The sequence below is a fragment of the Prionailurus bengalensis genome, chromosome A2 (assembly GCF_016509475.1).
Source record: "Prionailurus bengalensis isolate Pbe53 chromosome A2, Fcat_Pben_1.1_paternal_pri, whole genome shotgun sequence".
In the NCBI taxonomy this organism is placed as follows: Eukaryota; Metazoa; Chordata; class Mammalia; order Carnivora; family Felidae; genus Prionailurus; species Prionailurus bengalensis.
This window is the reverse complement of record NC_057348.1, coordinates 81,071,561-81,090,528: the sequence shown is the minus strand read 5'-3', so window position 1 is coordinate 81,090,528 and position 18,968 is coordinate 81,071,561. Positions and strand designations below refer to the sequence as shown.

Sequence of the window (18,968 nt, the reverse complement as noted above, 5' to 3'; positions counted from 1 at the left end):
AAGTTGGATTAAAAAAATATGTTTGAAGGTGTAAGAGTTGCAAAGACAAACAGAGTTCAAGTCTTCAAAGGTTCTACCTAGCACTGTCTGGAAAGTAGCAAATTATTACTTTATATGGACTCTAATTAAAATCAAGGATGAATGTTGTAATCTTTAGGCTAATGGATGGGAAGAGAATGCAGAACTAACTAAAGCATATCTAAAATGGGGGAAATAGGACAATTAAAGTAGAAGTAGAACAGCTCATTTTTTTTTTTTTGATTCATCTAAAAGAAAGATATATAGGAGGGAAAATGGAACATAAAAGAAATGGGACAAAGAGAAAGCAATAGTAATGTGGTGGGCAAAAGCCCCAGTAGATCCATACTTACATGAAATGTTTTTGGACTGAATACAAGAACCAAAAGGTAAAAATTTTCAGACCAGATATTAAAAAGTATGTGCTGCATATAAAGGACACATCTAAGTAAGGACACAGAAAGAGTAAGAGTAAATGGATGGAAAAGGAAATAACAGGCAAAATCTAACCAAAAAAAGCTAGTATAACTTATAATGTCCTAATATCAAAGGCAAAAAGCATTTCTAAAGAGATTTCACAGTGATAAAAAGAAATAATCTACTTGCTAGAACTGTAATAAAAATATTAGAAGTATATGAGAAACAAAAAAATTAAACAATTTTTAAAAAAGTATATGAGAAACATAAATAACTGTTCTCTTTGTTTTGCAAAAGTGTAAAAAGCATATTTTGCCCCACTGAGATAGGGGAAAAAAAAAAAAAAAGGTTCGTGAATGCCATTTGTAACACTCCTAACCCTAACCAGTTTTGTCCACACCTTGCTAAAGATTAGCGTTTCAGTCAGAATAAGTTAGGTTATGCTACAGAAATAAACAACCCCCAACTATCATGGCTCCAAACCATGAAGTCTTATTTTTTGCTCTGACAAAGCCTATGGACAGTCAAGATGATTGTTCAAGACCACAATTTTTAAAAAAAAATTTTAATGTTTATTTTTGAGAGAGAGAGAGAGACAGAGCATGAGCAGGGAAGGGGCAGAGAGAGAGAGAGAGAGAGAGAGAGAGAGAGAGTCACAGAACCCAAAGGAGGCTCCAGGCTCCGAGCTGCCAGCACAGAGCCCAATGTGGGGCTCAAACCCACGAACTGCAAGATCATGACCTGAGCTGAAGTCGGACGCTTAACTGACTGAGCCACCCAGGCACCTGAGTCCAAGACCACTATTGGCTGAGCCTTTGGACTGCTTCTATTTTACAGCACTTATGTATCATCATGTACTTCCACAACTGCTGTGGGAGAGGAAAAAAGCTAGAGGGTCTCACACGGGCAATCAGATATTCCGGGCTAGAAGTGACATGTGTCCCTTCCATCCACAATCTATTGGTCAGAACTAGTCATGTGACTCTGTTCAACTGCAGGGAAGTATACACTTCCCACATGCCCAGAAGGAGAGGAGAATTAGGTATAGCTTAGGATCAGTAGTGTCTAGCAGAGTTGGAAACTCCGGTTTAAATTTCTGAGGTCATGAACCTCCTTATGGTCACAGAGCATGACAATACTGAAAAGAATGGGTATGGTTTTTATACACCCGGCTGCTTCACCTCAGAGACTGCTCTCTTTTCCACCAAAGGATGCATCCTGCTCAAGGACCTCCCGCCTTTCAGAAGTGCTTGTTCAATTAGTAGAGGCTGCTGATGGAGGAGAGTGCAGAGGCAACAAGACCAAACACCCTCACTTGGGAGCACAGAGATAGTGAGAAGATACCAGCTATCCTGAGCATCCTCTGACTGGAGTACATCATTGGTACTGCTCAGAAGTACCCAGGTAGCCTGCCACTGGGTTCTGTTGGACCCTGGCTAGTTGGAGGTGCAGGCTGACTGACAAACTTTTATCTAGTCCCTGACTATTGCAGTCTGCAGTGACACCACGCTGGATCTGACTCTTTCAACTGGTATAGACAGTGGTCCACTTGGTCCTACTCTGTAGTGAAGCCTTGAGCTCTTCCAGACCTGGATGGCCTCACTGCTTCCCCTGGCCAAGCTGATGCCTGATTCAAATAAGACACGTCTCTAACCTTGGGTTAGCAAAAAGAGATCGAAAAACGTTAAGACAGAGCCTCTATGATAGGTTTGATGCAGTTTTAAAATTAGCATTCTCTGTTTTCCATTTTTTTATTGGTAGCAAAAACAACTTTTTAAGATATCTTTACTTCAAAAAGATGGCACAGATCTTGAAAAATCAAAAAGTGGTGCACAGCACCCACCTCTAATAGAAGCCTTTGATGTAGTGCTTGAGTTTGAGTGAGTGCATCGCAGGACACTTTCAAGAGTAGCTCCATCTTTCTTAAATTTCGAAAATCTCGTTCTTTTTCTCTTTGCTTACGAGAAAGTTCATCATGGTAGTTCTGCTTGTCAATGAGACAGTTTCGTAAATTGAGATCCAAGATTCCTCTGTTCCAGGAAAAGAGAGAAAATGAAAGTGATTTGTCATCAACTGCCCTTCATGCTTCTCAAGACAGCATACTCAGCATATTCATACAGAACTATCCTCGTATGAGAATCCAACGTTAAATCATGCTAAAAGCAACTTTATTTGTAAGTTGGTATCATTTAGAGTCCCAGGCTAATTTAAAAAAACCCAAATGGAGGGAACCCGGGTGGCACCCCACTAAGCGTCTGACTTCAACTCAGGTCATGATCTCATGGTTCGGGAGTTCGAGCCCCGACAGCTTCGGGCTCTGTGCTGACAGCTCAGAGACTGGAGCCTGCTTCGGATTCTGTCTCCCTCTCTCTCTGCCCTGCCCCACTTACTCTCTCTCAAAAATAAATAAACATAAAAATATTTTTAAAAATAGCAGCTCAGCAGAGACAGAGGTTCCCAGTTTCCCTAAAATTTTATTTACAAATAGGAATTAACACCTTCCCAAGGAATTGCATGGACCACAAAATTATTCCCATTAGGAAAAAGTCATGATTACCTGAGGAATACCATTCATATGTAGGAAAGATCCCACAACTATAGCATACTCCAGTGATATACTTTTCAGAGGCACACTTCAAAAACTTACAATAATATAAACATTGTGTCCTTGAGATTTGGTCACAAGAAATTGAGGAAAATGATGAGTAAACAATGGGGAAAAATACTGGGAAATACTTTATTTTTTAATAAAGGTAAAAATCTATACAAAATTCTATAAACTATTTATTGAGTCAACATAAATGTGTTTGAGATTATGTTTTGAATCCTTAAGTAGAAACTGAAGACAAGTTTAGATGACAGACACACATAAATATAACCTCTCAGTCAGTGAAGTTGCTTCATTCTCTCTGGTCAATTCCGACAGCTTGACCAATTGGTTATATTCTCGTTCTTTTATTTCAAGTAAGGCTCGTTTGCCTTCAACTTCCTTTATTACATCCTCCTTCTCTTCCATTATGGAATTAATTTTGGTTTCAACTTTCTTTAGGAAGTCATTTAGCTCTTCAAGTTCATATTCTAAGACAATTTTTTTCTTTTCCATTTCTCTGTGGGCGGTACATACATACAGATACAGTTACATACATACATGCATATGTGTATACACACACACACACACACACACACACACACACACACACACACACATGTTTGCCTTATTTCGAGCTCATGCTGTCTCTGCCTATTTTTACTACCTGAAGAGGCGATAGAAGAGCTAGTAGTGAACTCAGAAGTGGGATGAAGATCACAGATGAGCGGGACTTAGGGGTGTCTCCACTGAGTGCCAGTGAGGGCAGTGATTTGTCCAGCCTCCTTACTTCCTCCTTGGCTCCCCACTGCACCACCTTCTGGGATCTACCCTCTCCCTGACCAGCCTTCTTGAACTGACCTGAATCTCTCAATTTTGGTGGTCGTGACAAGGTGGCTTTTAGAACTGTTACTAATGTCTGCTTTTTTCTTTCTCCTTACCAGAGCAATCAAATGGTTTCTCCAGAATTTTTCTTTCTTCATTTATCTTTATTTTTTTGAGCTCCTCTAAACCTTAAGAACTTCCTCCATGATTTCTGCCTCCAAAATTGCTCTGAATGTTTGGGGGTGTTCCCCAGGTGATTAGATGACAAAGTAGAGTTACTCTCATCTGGGCTTTAGGCTTCTTGCTGGCTGACACACCATAAAATTCTACACATTAAAATTCCAATAATTTATCTTTTGCACAGCTTTGTTAACATCTGTAGGGACACTCCATACAGATTCAATTTATAAATTGGAAAGAGACATAAATAAATGTTATGAATGTTAGTAATATGCTGCCTTACTTTCTTTTAATGAACTTGATACACACAACTGAGTCAAGGCTAAATGCAGATATTTCAAAGGTTGTAATAGTAATTTGATGTGTTCAATGGCTAATATTCTCGTTTTAGTGAGCATACACTAACTTAGGACTGGGAGGGCTTAAAAAATAATATTAAGTCATACACTTTTTTGCGTGTTGTTTTTTCTATCTCTTTTCCAATTTGTACAGGAACAGCTTGATGGTGGACCACTTCATCCTAGTAAAGAAAAGGAATGTTACATTATGTAATTTTAGACCAGAGTTAAATAGAAAAGAAGTACAATGTGTAGAATTCTTATCTTCCCTCTACTGTCTAGGGTGCTTTAATTATTTCATTTAATACTCACAGTGACCTTATAAGACATGGTTTGTAACCAGTTTAAAGAGGAGGTAGCTGAGTGTAACAAATACTGTCTGTTCCCTTTATGGATGTCCACCCATCTTTCTGGGTTTGCAGGGGTTGGCTCATGCCTGTTTTCCTCTCCATAGGATTGCCACTGGCTCAGCAGACCTGTCTTCTCAAGGGATAGGGAATGCAGGGAAGGGGGCAGCTCTCTGTGACCAATGACTAATTGATGTGGTGATACCACGGCCCATCCCCCCTGCCTCTGGGTGGAATTCACGGTCTAGAGATTCCCACAGGATCAGGTTGAGACCAGTATTTTCCTGAAAACACATTTTGGCCTAGTTTCTTCCCCAACTTTCCTGACATTCCTATCAGATTCCCCTTAGAGACCTCCCTCAATGAGTATTTGTCTGAATACTAGAAACTCTGCTTCTAGGGAACCCTAAGACTTGTGCTAAGAAAGCTTAAATAATTTCCCCAAAGTCACGCAGCTAGGAAGTGGTAAGGCCGAGATCAAAAGCTAATTTTGGCTAGTACCACTTTTCACTATGCCCTGTGGATTCACAGAAGGTTCAATTTTAGCCTCAAGCCACTTATGTACAGGGCAGGCGTTATGAAACAGCCCTTCCTGCCCAAGGATCACACTGGACTTTGGTGCCTGGGGTAATACATGCATGGAGGTTGAACACATCATGGCAGTGAAGTGAATTTACCCCGGGGATCTCGCTCAGTCCAGGGGCAGGTCCAAGTTTTGTAAGGCTAAGACTTTTATGATTTGTCAGGGGGCCTCTCTAAGATAAAGAGTAAAGAATTATAAATGCTAAATAGGTACAGGGCCTTGGAAGAGGTTCATGCAAGTGAGGGGCCTGAAGCTTTAGCTTTGTTAGGCTCCTCGTAAATCTATCTCTGCTGAGGTACTATGTTCCAGGTAGCAGCTGGGCACGTCGTGTTTGACTGCTCTAAGACCCTCAAGGAAAAAGTGGTCAAAGTGAATCATAATTGTCATTTAAGCCAATGAGTCTCAGATGTTGTTTCTAAACCAACTCTAGGGGTGTCTGGGTGTCTCAGTAGGTTAAGTGTCTCACTCTTGATTTTGACTCAGGTCATGATCTCACCATTCATGGGATCAAGCCCCACATTGGGCTTTGCACTGACAGCGCCAAGCCTGCTTGGGATTCTCTCTTCCTCCCTCTCTTTCTGCCCCTCACCCACTCACGCATGCTCTCTCTCTCAAAAATAAATAAACTGTTAAAAAGGTAAAATAATTCTAAGTTATTTAAATTGTTTTGAGAGTTATGTATTTTTCAAAATAAAATGAATTTTAATTATTTCCTAAAACATAAATGCATGAACAAAGTCTTAGTCACTTTCATGGGGAGGAGAAAGTAAAGTGAAATCACACAGATAAGGGTAAAGTTATACAAATATATGCAAGAGGTTAGGACATTTGGTTGCTCTTCAAAGAAGTCACTGTGTTTGTGACATCCAATTCTAATGTAGAAAAAAATTCTTAGTGAGGTCTTTTCCCTGGGCCAGGGCTCCAAGTTGGAGAGATCCTGTCAAACACTCTTAAAATTTTTTGTGAATTCCCAGGGCCCAGGTTTAGTTTGATTAGATCAGTCACAATGCTGAATATTTCAGTTTGTGTGATGCTACCCCTCTTTGTCAAACCTGTGTAGTTAATCTTGATAACCATGCATTTTTATGTCCACAGAGGAACAATGTTTAAATATTTATGTAAGTAACACACCTTTAGGTTGACCTGATATTCCAACAGTTCTTCTAGTTCCTTCTGCTCCTTCAGTAATTGCTTTTGCTTAGATGCCAAATCTTCCCGTAAATTTTTAATTTCTAATTTCTTCTGCATTGTTTCCTTACGTAATTCTTCAGTGCTTTCTCTCAATATTCTCATCTTCTTCTCCATTTCCTTAAAAGTCAGGAAAATTATCAGGTTATATAGAGCCTGAGCAAGTATCTGTCTACCTAAAAATCAAATTAAAAATAATTTTACTCACCATTTTGATTATATTTGTTTTGAGTTTCACAAATGACTTCTTCCAAAGTTAGATACAAAAATGACTTCTGACATCTTCAATCAAGGCATGACAGTTGTACTTCATGTATTAAACACTTTACATTAGATTCAAACTCTTTTTTTTTTTTTTACTAGTGGCTCCTTTCTATCCTGTATTTTATTTTATTTATTTTTTTTAAGATTTTATTTTAATCTCTACACCCAACATGGGACTCAAACACAACCCCCAGATAAAAAGAGTCACATGCTCTTCCAACTGAGCTAGTCCAGTGCCCCTCTATCCTATATTTTCAATGTGTCCTTTTTCTGAGTTAATTTTTATTTCATACCAAAAAAGCATGAGTGAAAATTTCCAGCCCATTTTCTAGTAGCTTTGTGATTTGACATCAGATGCAAACCATCTTTGACTATTGGGCTTCTGGTTCACCTGAATCCCACATGAGAATTAAAGACTGAGGAGTTCATATTTGGAAAACCCAACCCTTTGTGCTCCTTAATCCCCCTCTTTCTAACCCATTCATATTCTCCCCAAAGGCCCTCCACTCCAGACTCAACACATCTTTGTTCCCTTGCCTGATTATTTGGGGAGTGTTTGACTTATGGGAGAGAAGCCTTGTACTCAGAAAATCTACACATTATTAATGACTGAGCGAATGGATCCATTTAGCCTGCTCTGGGTTTTCTACATATCTCCACCCTCCAATGCTGATGAGAGAGGGTAAAATTGGTGATCCTATGGTCTGGAACTAAAATCCAAAATTCTTTTTCCCATAAAATCTGTGTGTAAATGGTAGGTAGGTACTTATATAATAATGTATATTTTATATGTTATATATGTATATGTACATATCTATACTCATACATATACACACGTATAAAAAATTAGTATTTTACTCTATGACAAACAGGTTTTTTTGCTTTGGAATGAAAACACCAACAACATGCTTCTGAAATATAACCATTCAGAAGGGGGTAACAGTGCAGAATGTAGTGACATTTCTCTTTACTTTGTGTGATAGATCACAAAAAATGTGATCTCACAAAAATGGACTCCCAATTCCTCCTGTTCCTATAGATATTTGTCATTCTTCTCATTAAGAAGTAGAGCTTAGAGGAGCCTGGGTGGCTCAGTCATATAAGCATCCAACTTCAGCTCAGGTCATGATCTCATGGTTAGTGAGTTGGAGCCCTGCTCAGGCTGTGTGCTGACAGCTCAGGGCCCGGAGCCTGTTTAGGATTCTTCCTTTCTCTCTCTCTCTCTGGCTCTTACTGTCTTTCTCTCAAAAATAAATAAACATTAAAAAAAAAAAAGTAGAGCCCGTTTCTCTATCCCTTGATTCTAGACTTAGCCATGTGACTTGCTTTGACCAATGATGGATTACAATAGCAGAGGCTTGAAAGGTCTTATGCTTTGGGGGTATGCCATCACTTGAGGCTGGTTTTTTTTTTTGAGGCTGGAAACCCTTCCACTACTATGTGACTGGTGACATGTGATCTTAGACCAGCTAGCCTGCCAACTGGCTGACAGATGAATGAAGCCATCTTGGACCACCCAGCCCCAACTGAACCAGCTCAGACCAGGAAACCTCTGTGTAAAATAAGAAATGTTGGCTGTTTTAGGCCACTAAGTTTTGGGGCAGTTTGTTATGCAGGAATGGATACGTGGTACATCTCCTTTATAAAAATGTCTTATAGTAAGCTTGAGATGTTCAAGAAGCTCTGAGGGTAATAACTATGCAAAAATAATGTTTTTAAGTGCTAACCACAGACACCCCCCTTTTTTTTCTAAAAACAAAGCAGATATTGTCCAACTAAACACAGCCTATATTAGATGCCAAATAGCTAAGCCTGTAATAGGCATCACTATGTGTATTCCAGAAGTTATTCCTTTCAGCATTGTCCATAGTTAAGACTTTTGGATCTTTCAAATGTCCCAGGGTATGGTTGTTGTGATAAACATTAATATTTATCAAAAGGGATATTTGAATCCAGTTGTATTAACAAACTGTAGACCATCTAAGACTTACTCCTGGCTTAGGTATCTTCTCAAATTCCTTTATTATGAGGTTTTTTTCTTCTGTTAAGCTGTTAAAAAAAAACAAATTTGACAAAGTACAAAAGAGTAAGCTATTTCTGCAGTAATAACTTTCTATTTTCTCTTAGAATGTACTTCCTGTGTTTGTTTGCCAGGGAACCTGGTGTCCGTTCTTTACGATGGCTTCAGTGACTCCCGGTTAGGTGCTTCCTCCCCAGTCCTCCCACAACACTGTGTATACCAACCCATTAGAACAGTTATATTATCGCATTATAGCTACTTGGTAGCAGGCCCTTCCCCACTAGTCTCTGACTCCTTCCAGGCAGGCTCTGGGTCTTTTCTTTTCTTTTTTTTTTTTTATACTACTGGCAATGAACCAGTGCCTGCCTGGATTACTGCAATAACTTCCGCAAGCTCCATCAAATAAGCAGATCTCACGAGCCAGTAGATCTGGGAAGTTGGAGCAAAACATGCACACCAGCTTTTATTTTTATGAATTTTTATTTGCAATAATGTAAATTAAGGTTAGTGTAATAAGTACGTACCACATGGAATTTGATGTAGGTTAGATGGGACACAAGTTGAAGTTGAACTTTCAGAGTTTTGAATACTTAGGCCTTTGCTGTTAGAGCTTGCATACACATTGACAATATTTAACTTCCAACCTATTGATCCTACACCTCATGCAGGCTGCCACTAGGGGGTGGTAGTGTGCTGTCATATTTTGATTGTAAAGGCCACCTTAGCGTCCCTGAGTTGGAAAAATGGTGACTTGAAGCTCTCCCACAAGATAAGACTCACAGTCTTTCCTTTAAGTAAATATAAAATAATATATTTTTTAAAGAAACATAAGATGGCTAATTCTTTAGGACATTTTAAACTAATTATGTCTCTATCATGTGTTTTTTATTTAGAAAAACTGACTTTCCCTTTAAGAGATGTGTATTTTTCTATTTATAAAGAAGTCTATCATTCATAATCCCATCCCATCACAGTTGATCATTTTAATTTTCCTTGTATCTTTTAATTAAATTATATAAAACGTGTATATATGATTGAATCCATTTTTACCTAACATGTAATTAAAGTAGCTTCCCAACTGCAAAACAGTCTTTGTAATTAGTAATTTAATAGTTAGTTTCAAGGTTTCCTAGTGGGTGAGTGTAGCATAATAAAACAATCCCAAACATTGTCTATCTTTTACTGAACTTATATCAGGTAATTTACATGCATTTCTAAACTTCAGAACTTACTACATAAGTATTATCTTCATTGTACAAATGAAGAAAACTGAGGAGTTAAGCACCTTTTCCAAAGTCACACAATCAAAACTAAACTGACATTCAAACCTAGAAATTGAGCTCTGACTCCACGGTGCTTTTCAGTATCAAGCTGCCTGTCTGTGGAACACATTATTATTTAAATATTCCACTATTTTTAGAATTTAGATTGCTTTCAGTTTTTTACTCTTAAAAGTAATCATGTAATAAATATTCTTGTGCATTAATGTCTTTTTTCCCCTCCTCTGGATTCTCCTTTTTGCATGGCATTACTGAGATAAAGAAAAAATACTTTTGTGCCTCTTGATATATATCAACTTCTAACCTTTTAAACTGACATCAAACTTTAAATCTGTCTGACATTTTCAGCTTTCCTGACTAAGGGGTGCTTCAGTGTCAGAGCTACTCAGGATTTATTTCTTTTCTGCAGCAAGAGTGTCCTAACTGAAACCATGTCCTCAAAGGTTTTTAATTTTAAGGACTTGGGAGTGAAGAGACAATGCAGGAAACCCTGTGTGTGGCCATGTGCAAGACATATCTTTCACTATCAGTAGTAGAACCAGTCTGAGTCAGTGGAAGTTGCCAGAGGTAGATTTTTGAACCAATACAAACCATAAACATCTAAAAATCAGGCTGTCCAAAGCTGGAACGGGCTGCTGTGGGAGGCTGTGCACTCCCGTCAGAAGGTGTTTAAGCACAGACTGGTGATCACTGACAGAAGACTCGGGTGGATTCTAACCTTGTAGTCAGGGCTGAGAACTACTTTCGGAGCCAACAGTTCTTAAAACTCTGACATTTCTCAGAAGTATGCTGGGATCTTGTAAAAACTGCAAATGCTGCCTTGGGTGAGAAGGCTTGGAATCATTAGTTTTAAGGTTGGATCTGCCTTTCAACCAAGTTTCTCAGGTCTTTCTCTTTTAGATATGAAGACCACACCCTGCAAAACCTGTTCTAAGCTCATTCTGCTCTTGGTTGCCACAAGGAGAGCAGGAAAGATTTAAAAAGTGTTTAGGAAGTGAAATCTATTCCAGCGGTGAATTTTTCCTTACTACTAATCCTAATGACCTGTGTGCCCCTGTGTCGTAGCTAACATTCCAGAATTCCAGATGCTTTGCTAAAATAATCCCTCTGTTCCTTTCTTGCTGCATCTGTTTGTTTCTTGGTTCCAACTTTGCTGTTACTATTGGACTAAGAATGGCAAACGGCTACCAAGCCCGGATTACACCACAGGGATGGCAGGGACCAGCTTGGAATAATGAGCAGTCACTAAGGCCAGGGTCACATTGGGCTAGCCCTGCACGTGAACAGCATGAGTGCCCCCACTCTCCATGTCCCTACCTGTGACAGACAGCAATAACTCGCCATGGCCTTGTTTCCCCACCTGGCCAAGACTTGTCAGAAGGCATCAGATTTAGTATCAGAGACACAATTTACTTGCTGTCCAAATCTGAGGAGTTATTAGAAAGCAGGGAAGCCCCAAAAGGTAACAAAGTGAAGGCAAGGAAATGGTTGAAAAGGATATTGGAAAATCTTTTCAGAGGCTGTTTTTAGAAAGATAATGACTTCTACTTTGTTTCAACATAAGTTCTCAGGGTGTCTGGGTGGCTGGCTCAGTCAGTTAAGCGTCAGTCTGACTCTCAAGTTCATGATCTCACAGTTGGTGGGATTGAACCCTGAGCCTGGCTCAGCATTGCATTGCAGGCAGCCTGGAGCCTGTTTGGGATTCTCAATCCCAGTCTCTCTGCCCCTCCCCCACATGTGTACACTCTCTCTCTCTCTCAAAATAAATAAATATATATTTAAAAAAATTTTTTGAGTTCTCAATAGTATTTAAAAACTTCATTATTTATAATATTAATTGAGCTTACTTAAGGTTACATATCCTTTTTTAAAAAAAATATTTACTTATTTTTGAGAGAACACAAGTGGGGGAGGGGCAGAGAGAGAGGGAGACACAGAATCAGAAGCAGGCTCCAGGCTCCATCCTGTCAGCACAGAGCCCGACATGGGGCTCAAACCCACGAATTTTGAGATCATGACCTGAACTGAAGTCGGATGCTCAACCAACCGAGCCACCCAGGTGCTCCAGGGGTTGCAAATTCTTTCCTAAACTGCATATTCAAGAGGTCAATGAGTATTAATCTCATAACTGAAACTATGGTAATAGATTTAATTGTAACTTACCATTAGCAGTTATTAAATAGAGTTTATATTATGTGACAGCATAAGAAAAGTCAACCAAATTATAGAGTAAAATTTTATTCTCTAGAGCATTTGAACAATAAATTATTCTTCATAGCTGCCAGTGATTCAGAAGTTCCTAAAGATATTGGGGTGGAGGGGTGTTACTTATTAGAGCTTCTATTATTTAGACCCTGAATAAAATGAGTTTGTTGTACTGATCTGAAAAATATCATCTGTGTATTTGAATGAATGGTTTTCTCTCACTGGCTTAATTTCTTTATTTTTAGGTGGGGATGAAAATATCTACTTTTTTCCTGGGGAGAGAGTGTTGAGTGAATTTGTTTCTATACAGTGTGATATAAAATATGTTAAAGCCAATGAAATACGCAGCCTATATAATTGTTTCCTGGTATTCCTTTGGGAATCACCATTATTTTTATGAAAATAAGTTTGTTAATAACTTGAGATGTGAGGAAGTCTGCTCAAGCTCAAAGTATTATGCATTGCAAATCCGAAAACAATACACACTAAACATTTCTGCAAATGTGAGTCCTGAATATTCTTGTTCACTGTAGGTCACTATGCACGGTTCCCTCCCTATCCCAGGCAACTCAGTGAACAATTTGCCTGTCTATACCTAAAAGGCAAGAGTTCTGGTTGTTGCTGGGTTTTTTCCTTGGCAGGAATACTTGGAAATTTTAAACAATTTAAATATCAACTGACTTATGTTCCCTTTACCCTTTCATGGAAATGTCAAGCATTCTTATTTTCAATACTAATGAACAACCACCAATTGTTTTAATTTCATTATTTTCTCAACTGAAAGAGTGCTTACAGAGCACAGAAATAGCTAGCCTTTCTTTTTATAGATCTCAGTGTGAGCCTGAAACAAGTTTAGATTGAAAGACAAAAGAGAACTCAGATTTTTTTTTTTGCCCTGAATGTAATTCCTGATGAAGCTAGCCTTCTTCAGCCCCCCAGTTGAAAAGATAGGACCCAAAGAGAAGATTTCAAAACCCAGGGCTTACAGAGTCCTCAGAAAGTCACTTAAATAATTTGCTTAACTCTCGATAGCAATGAATTATATTTGTTCTGTCGGAGATCTACTGAGATTCTTAAAATTAGCCAGAGGAAAGTTCTGCCACCTTAAAAGGTAACAAATCCTAGGAGTGATTATTTGGCTTTCTCTTCAGTGCCCAGGCACAGCATCCAGCATACCACAGCACAAAGCGTGGACTGTACTCATTTTGAAATTCAATCTAAATAGTGTGATTTGCTGAACAAACTCTTCCACTGACTTGCTACTCCCTCCACAGGAGGAATGTTAGAGATTTTGGAAATACTATTTGCCTTTCTAGCAGTACCTTTCTACGTTAGTTCACTGAATGACATACTCTAGATCTGGATAAGTAAATGTGTCTTCCAAAAGGATAGTACTGTCTTTCTTGATCCTGAGGGATAGTTCAGGAGAACAAGGTTGAACAAGTGGTCTGTGTTCGTGTGTTAGAAAAATATAGTGAGCTAGATGTAACCTCAGCTCACACAGGTTTGTCTGCAAAGTACATGTGGGGCGTCCGCCGTGCGGCCGTGTGGTCTGGTCCTGCCAAAATGATACTGGGCTACCATCAGGGCCAGAGAGGGCGAGAGTGTGTGCCAGGTCTTTGTTCCATGTAGTGTGCTCTTTGGCTGCAACTTCCAAAGCTTATGACTTTCCGGACACAAGAAAACACAGTAGAGATCTCCTCCATGAACACGTCTCCCTGTCACTTGAGCCGTTTTCTATAAGTTGTGTTACCTTCTTGTTCAGGGATGGCCCGTTCTAGGCAATCAAGGAAAGAGCTAGGCTTGTAATCATCTTAACATTGCCATCTTACACTCAGTGTGCCTAAAGTTCCTTCCTAATTTAGTTTAATTTTTATCATTTTATTTACGTGGAAAGAGCTTTCCTCAAGCGTGTCTTCAGTGTGCTTGAGAGAATTGTGCACTTACCTATTTAATCTGTACTGATTATGGAACTCTCTTTCCTTCACTGCATTATATTCATTTTGATACTTGAGAAGTTGTTCTCTCATTTTAGAGACCTCAGTGGTGAATGCCTCAGGAAAATTATCAGCTTGCTGCAGGTGAAATTGCTGCTGTTGTATTTGCTTGGTGAAACGTTTGGCATCCTGGAGCAGCTGGACCTCTGACTCCTGTGTGCTGGGAGCCATGAAACAGAGATTGGAATAATGAGAAAGGTGTACTTTTAACATCCATAGGAACTCCTGTAGAGATCTAGCAAGGAGAGGAGGGAGCGTGTCCACACAGTTCCTGGTTCCTTCCGTTCCTCAGTACAATTCAATTCAGTGATAAGTTTGTGCCAAGTATTACAGTAGGTACTAGAGGTGAATGGAACTCACAATCTAGGAAGGGGAACAGATGGAATAGGAAGCTGGAGTACCAGCTGACAAGTACTACCACTATTGTGTAGATCAAAATGGTGGGAGAGACAGAGAAAGCACTGAGTTGGATGGGAATATGGTATTTTTATTGGGCTTTGAAGAACAATCATGACTTCCCGGACTGGCAGGGGGTGGAGGTGGGGTTGATAATAAGAGAGTGGGTCCTCCCTTTAACTGCCTCAGCAATGCTGGCTCTAATTCTTGAATTCTCCTGACCTGACTGTAGGGAAATTTCTTCCTCCTTAATGAACTAAGAAACAATAAAGTTTTCTAATGACACTTTACTAAGAAACTGGGAAGAAAAATTTTCCTATAAAATTATGGACATAAACTCCCTTACAGGTTTCTGATCCTATCTTCAATGTCTGGCTAGAGCCAGATTTAAATGTCACAGTTGAGGGGGATCCCCTATCTAGGTCTTGTTACTATATAGGAAAAAAGGTTAAATATCTGGCAAGAAGCAGATTTGAATGGACACGGAAACTGGACTTGGTGAGAGCTTCTAAAACTCATTCATCTGTGCTGCAAGCTAGCCCCAGCTGTAGCCTTACCAGCAGACTTGATTCACGTTTCCCAAAAACCCAGCTGCCTCACATTAGCTACCTCTCCTGTTTGGAAGCGAGACAGGGCTGGTGCCATTTCCGGTTTTAAAGTCAGCACGCCTCTTTGGTGCACACCCCAGCAAGGACCCTTGCCGGCAGAAATCTTCAGGTTTCTCATTTGCAGAGATGCCCAATGACTTGACAAAGGCTGTCTCAACTGAAGTTGTCTGCTCCACCCATTTCCCCTAGTGTTAATATGTCATTTGCTCAATAACATCCAGTGAGACATTTACTGGGACATACTATGCCCCAGGCACTATGTTAGGTACCAAATACCAACACAGCTATGGTGGTAACACATATGATTTCTGTTAACTGAAGTTGGAGTTTTTTCTTACAATTTGGTTTCCTTGCATGTTAATATACTTGGTAAATCCAAAGTGGCCTGATCTTCAACTGTGGAATTGTGAATGGTTGTTGGCTTGTGCCACGGTGCCTGATTTCCCCCAGAAAGAAAGTGGACAAGGTGGTTAGGGTTCCAGCCAGAACACAAATGGTAATTCGCCTACACGGACTTAGACTGCGCCAGCATAAGAGAACCGAACAACTTTTATAACGTGGTTCCTATGCAAAATTCATTCAGCTTCAGTTCAGCATTTCCAGGCTCTATATGCCCTGTCACAGCCCCAGCAGCAAGAGTGGAGAGTTGGCGTCTTCGTGCTTTTCTCGCCCCCCAGGCGGGAGGAGTGGGAGAGGGTGGTGGGTGTTTGTAATCACAAGAGAGGGAACTAAAGGGTCAAGAGGAGGTAAAATGTGGGTAGCAGAAGGGAAGTAATGGTTTTGCAACACAACCTGGAACTAGGAAGAAATAACCAAGGCCATAGTCTTGGTTCTACATGGCCGTCTGTCACTGGGGCCCGGGCAGGGAGGAAGCTGAATCAGCACCCCACAAGGCTCTCTGGGCTGGGCTCTAGACTAGAGCTATCTGGAGGGTGAGAAGTGTTGCTGTAGGACTCATATTGGCAAAGAGTCTTGAAGGGATGTTCTGAGAACTGCATGGATTCCCCCCCCCCCCCCACTTAAGCAGTGTGAAGTATGTTGAAAAAGATTACCCAGACTTTCCATCTAAATCCTCCAAGTTCGTGTATCTTGAGAATTATGTGTCTACACTGCCAGTTGGGGCCAATTGTGGGAAATGACGGGATAAGGGTGAAGAGTTAGCTTGAGGCTGGCACAGAGGAGGAGGAGGAGGAGGAGGAGGAGGAGGAGAAGCCAGAGCTGGGGGGTTGTTAGGAACCTGGATGGAGTGAAAGTGAAGGGTGCATAGAGATGGAGCTCTGCTCTTCTCCTGCTGCTTCACTTTTCCCTCATGCTCCCTTCCTGAAAGTAGTCAAATGACTTTGGGCAGGAAAAGAAGTAGAGCTAATGTTTGCAGATTGGGGGACAGGATGGATGGGGAATGACAGGAGGGAGTTTCTATCCATTGCTGCCTCTCCTTGGCTTTTGATGAAGACCCTATGCCAGGTTATGAGGCAGGAGGTTATGGAGAAAAGGAAGAACGAGGCTGGGGAGTAGTAAGGAGTAGCAGCAGAACAGGATTTCCCTTCTTTCTTCACTCTCCTTCCCTCTTGATTCCCACTGGCTGATAGCAGGTGCTTAGGAAACTTTGTGGAATTGTCCTGTGGAAGCATATTCTTACATGCTGTTGATTGTGACTAAGATTAGGAGAGTAGCCTAGAGTAGAAGGAAGAGGTGAGAAAACTGAAGCCTCAGCAGATGTAGCCTGGGGTTGTGCTAGTGCGTGAAGGGAGGTGGGGAGCACGGAACGCTGTAGGAGTGTCCTGTAGTTGATAATGTCAGTGCCCCACCAAGTCCCCTTGGCCCACTCTGGGGTCACCTGTAGCTTTGGTGGACAGTTACCGTACATCCCGACAGACCTGTGTGCTTCTGCCTGAGAGCTTTGTCTAGCCATAGCAACTTACTTGGCTTCTCAAAAGGCATGCTAGAAGTGCGGGGGAGCTCCTCTCCCTAGGAGTAATCTTTGATCAACGATGGATGGAAATTAGTGGACAAATATCCCAGTTTCCTTACCCTTCGGTGGGAGAGTTCCGAGGTGTGTTCTACACACTCAGAGGGTCCTCAGTGAGACTGAGCACCAGTTGGCCACAGTGTTAACCTGCACATTAACACACCCTGGCTGGATTCCTCTCTTCCCCATCTCACTTCCCCATTCTCCCACGATAATTTCCGGTATCACTTCTCAAACTACTTGAACTCAAATCTTTGCCTCAAGGCCTGCTTTTGGGAGAATAAAAAACAAGATAGATCCCATCACAAAAAAAGAAATATAAATATGATAAAAGATGTCTCCACGTCTGCAAATAGCATACCTTATCACGGTATCATGTAGCAAGGTGTACTTCGCTTTTAACTCTGCCATTCTGGTTCCAGGAAGTTTTCCCATAGCATGTAACTAACAAAGAGAACACAAGACCACGATTAGCCATCACACTCCTTATGCTTAAAGCAGAGATAAAATGGATATATGGATATCTTATAAGATCTTTCCAGTTGACATTAGAGAGGAAACACACCAGACAGGATGGTATATTACAAAAATGCTGGGTGTTTGCAGAAAATAATTCTAGTTCTATTCTGCCTCCAGTAAGCTCTGCGTTCCTGAGCAAGGCTCTTACCTCTCTAGACTATGATTTCTCCATCTGTAAATTGAGGGAAGGAATTGAGTTAAGTTCTTCCAATTCTAAGAAAACATATTTCTAGTTTTAGCAAACAGCCTGAATAGTATAGATGTTAAGTTAAAAACTTACAACAATTTGTAAGTTGAGATAACTAATAAATTACTTATTTATTAGTAATAGCTGAGCGTCTATTACAAGCAAGTGTTATATTTCAGTTATTTCAAAGATGTTTTGTGAAGTAGGGATGAATCGCCATTTTAAGCTAAGGTTTGGAAAGTTAAGTGATTTGTGTCAAAGTTACAGAGCTAGTTAAAGGCGGTGTGTCAGGATGTAAACCCAAGTGGTCCAGCTCTAAAAATCCACGACCACTCCCCTACACCACAATCTCTCTGCCTCTACTGTTGAAGAAACATGAGAGTTTGTTTGGTACGTAAAGTGCTATTATTTGTTTCTTTTTCATTTTGGGTAAAAGAACTTTTACTCTCAGAACTAGATGATAAGTAGTAATAGACATCACAGTGCAACACAAAACACTGAAGTTTTACCATAATGCAGTGAGCATTTGTGTTAGGTTTGACTTTACCTGAGCTGCTACTGACATAGTATCAAAAAATGGAGCTAAAGGAAAGATTTGTGTTTATCAATGCCCTGTGGTTCTTACCTCCAAAATATCTCCTGAATCCATCTGTTTCCCTCTCCTTTCTCTGTGACATCCCTGGCTAGTCTAAGTGACATCCCACAATAACGAAACCTCCACTGTCCCCCTAGCCTTCCCTGTGTCCACTCAAGGCCCTTGTCTGTCTACTTTCAGGGAGAGCTTTTAAAAAATCAAACAAGGTTTTGCTATGCTGGGTGTTCAGAACTCAAGTGGAATAGAATTCAAGACCCTGGGTGTGACCCCTGAGGTGCTGCGTGACCCTGCTGCTTTCCAGTCTTCTTTTCCAACCCGCTTCTCAAGCTCTTAGTGCTCCAGCCACACTGCCCGCCTTTTATTTCTGTAAATGCACGAGTCTCTTTCCTTCCCCAGAGTCTCTGTGCTGGTCATTCCTCACTTTTCCTTGACTTCACCCCTATTC

At 40.4% G+C, this 18,968-nt stretch overlaps 1 protein-coding gene across 1 annotated transcript in view; it reads right to left on the bottom strand.

Moving 5' to 3' along the window:
- CCDC146 (coiled-coil domain containing 146) overlaps positions 1 to 18,968 on the bottom strand; it is a 121,003-nt gene that overhangs the window by 22,880 nt on the left and 79,155 nt on the right. The window contains exons 3-9 of the mRNA XM_043588674.1: positions 17,584 to 17,666; positions 14,200 to 14,409; positions 8,739 to 8,796; positions 6,427 to 6,603; positions 4,474 to 4,547; positions 3,315 to 3,542; positions 2,279 to 2,465 (exon numbers count right to left, since the gene is read on the bottom strand). Of these exons, the coding sequence (XP_043444609.1) occupies positions 2,279 to 2,465; positions 3,315 to 3,542; positions 4,474 to 4,547; positions 6,427 to 6,603; positions 8,739 to 8,796; positions 14,200 to 14,409; positions 17,584 to 17,666 (1,017 nt within the window). The remainder of the gene's footprint in view (positions 1 to 2,278; positions 2,466 to 3,314; positions 3,543 to 4,473; positions 4,548 to 6,426; positions 6,604 to 8,738; positions 8,797 to 14,199; positions 14,410 to 17,583; positions 17,667 to 18,968) is intronic.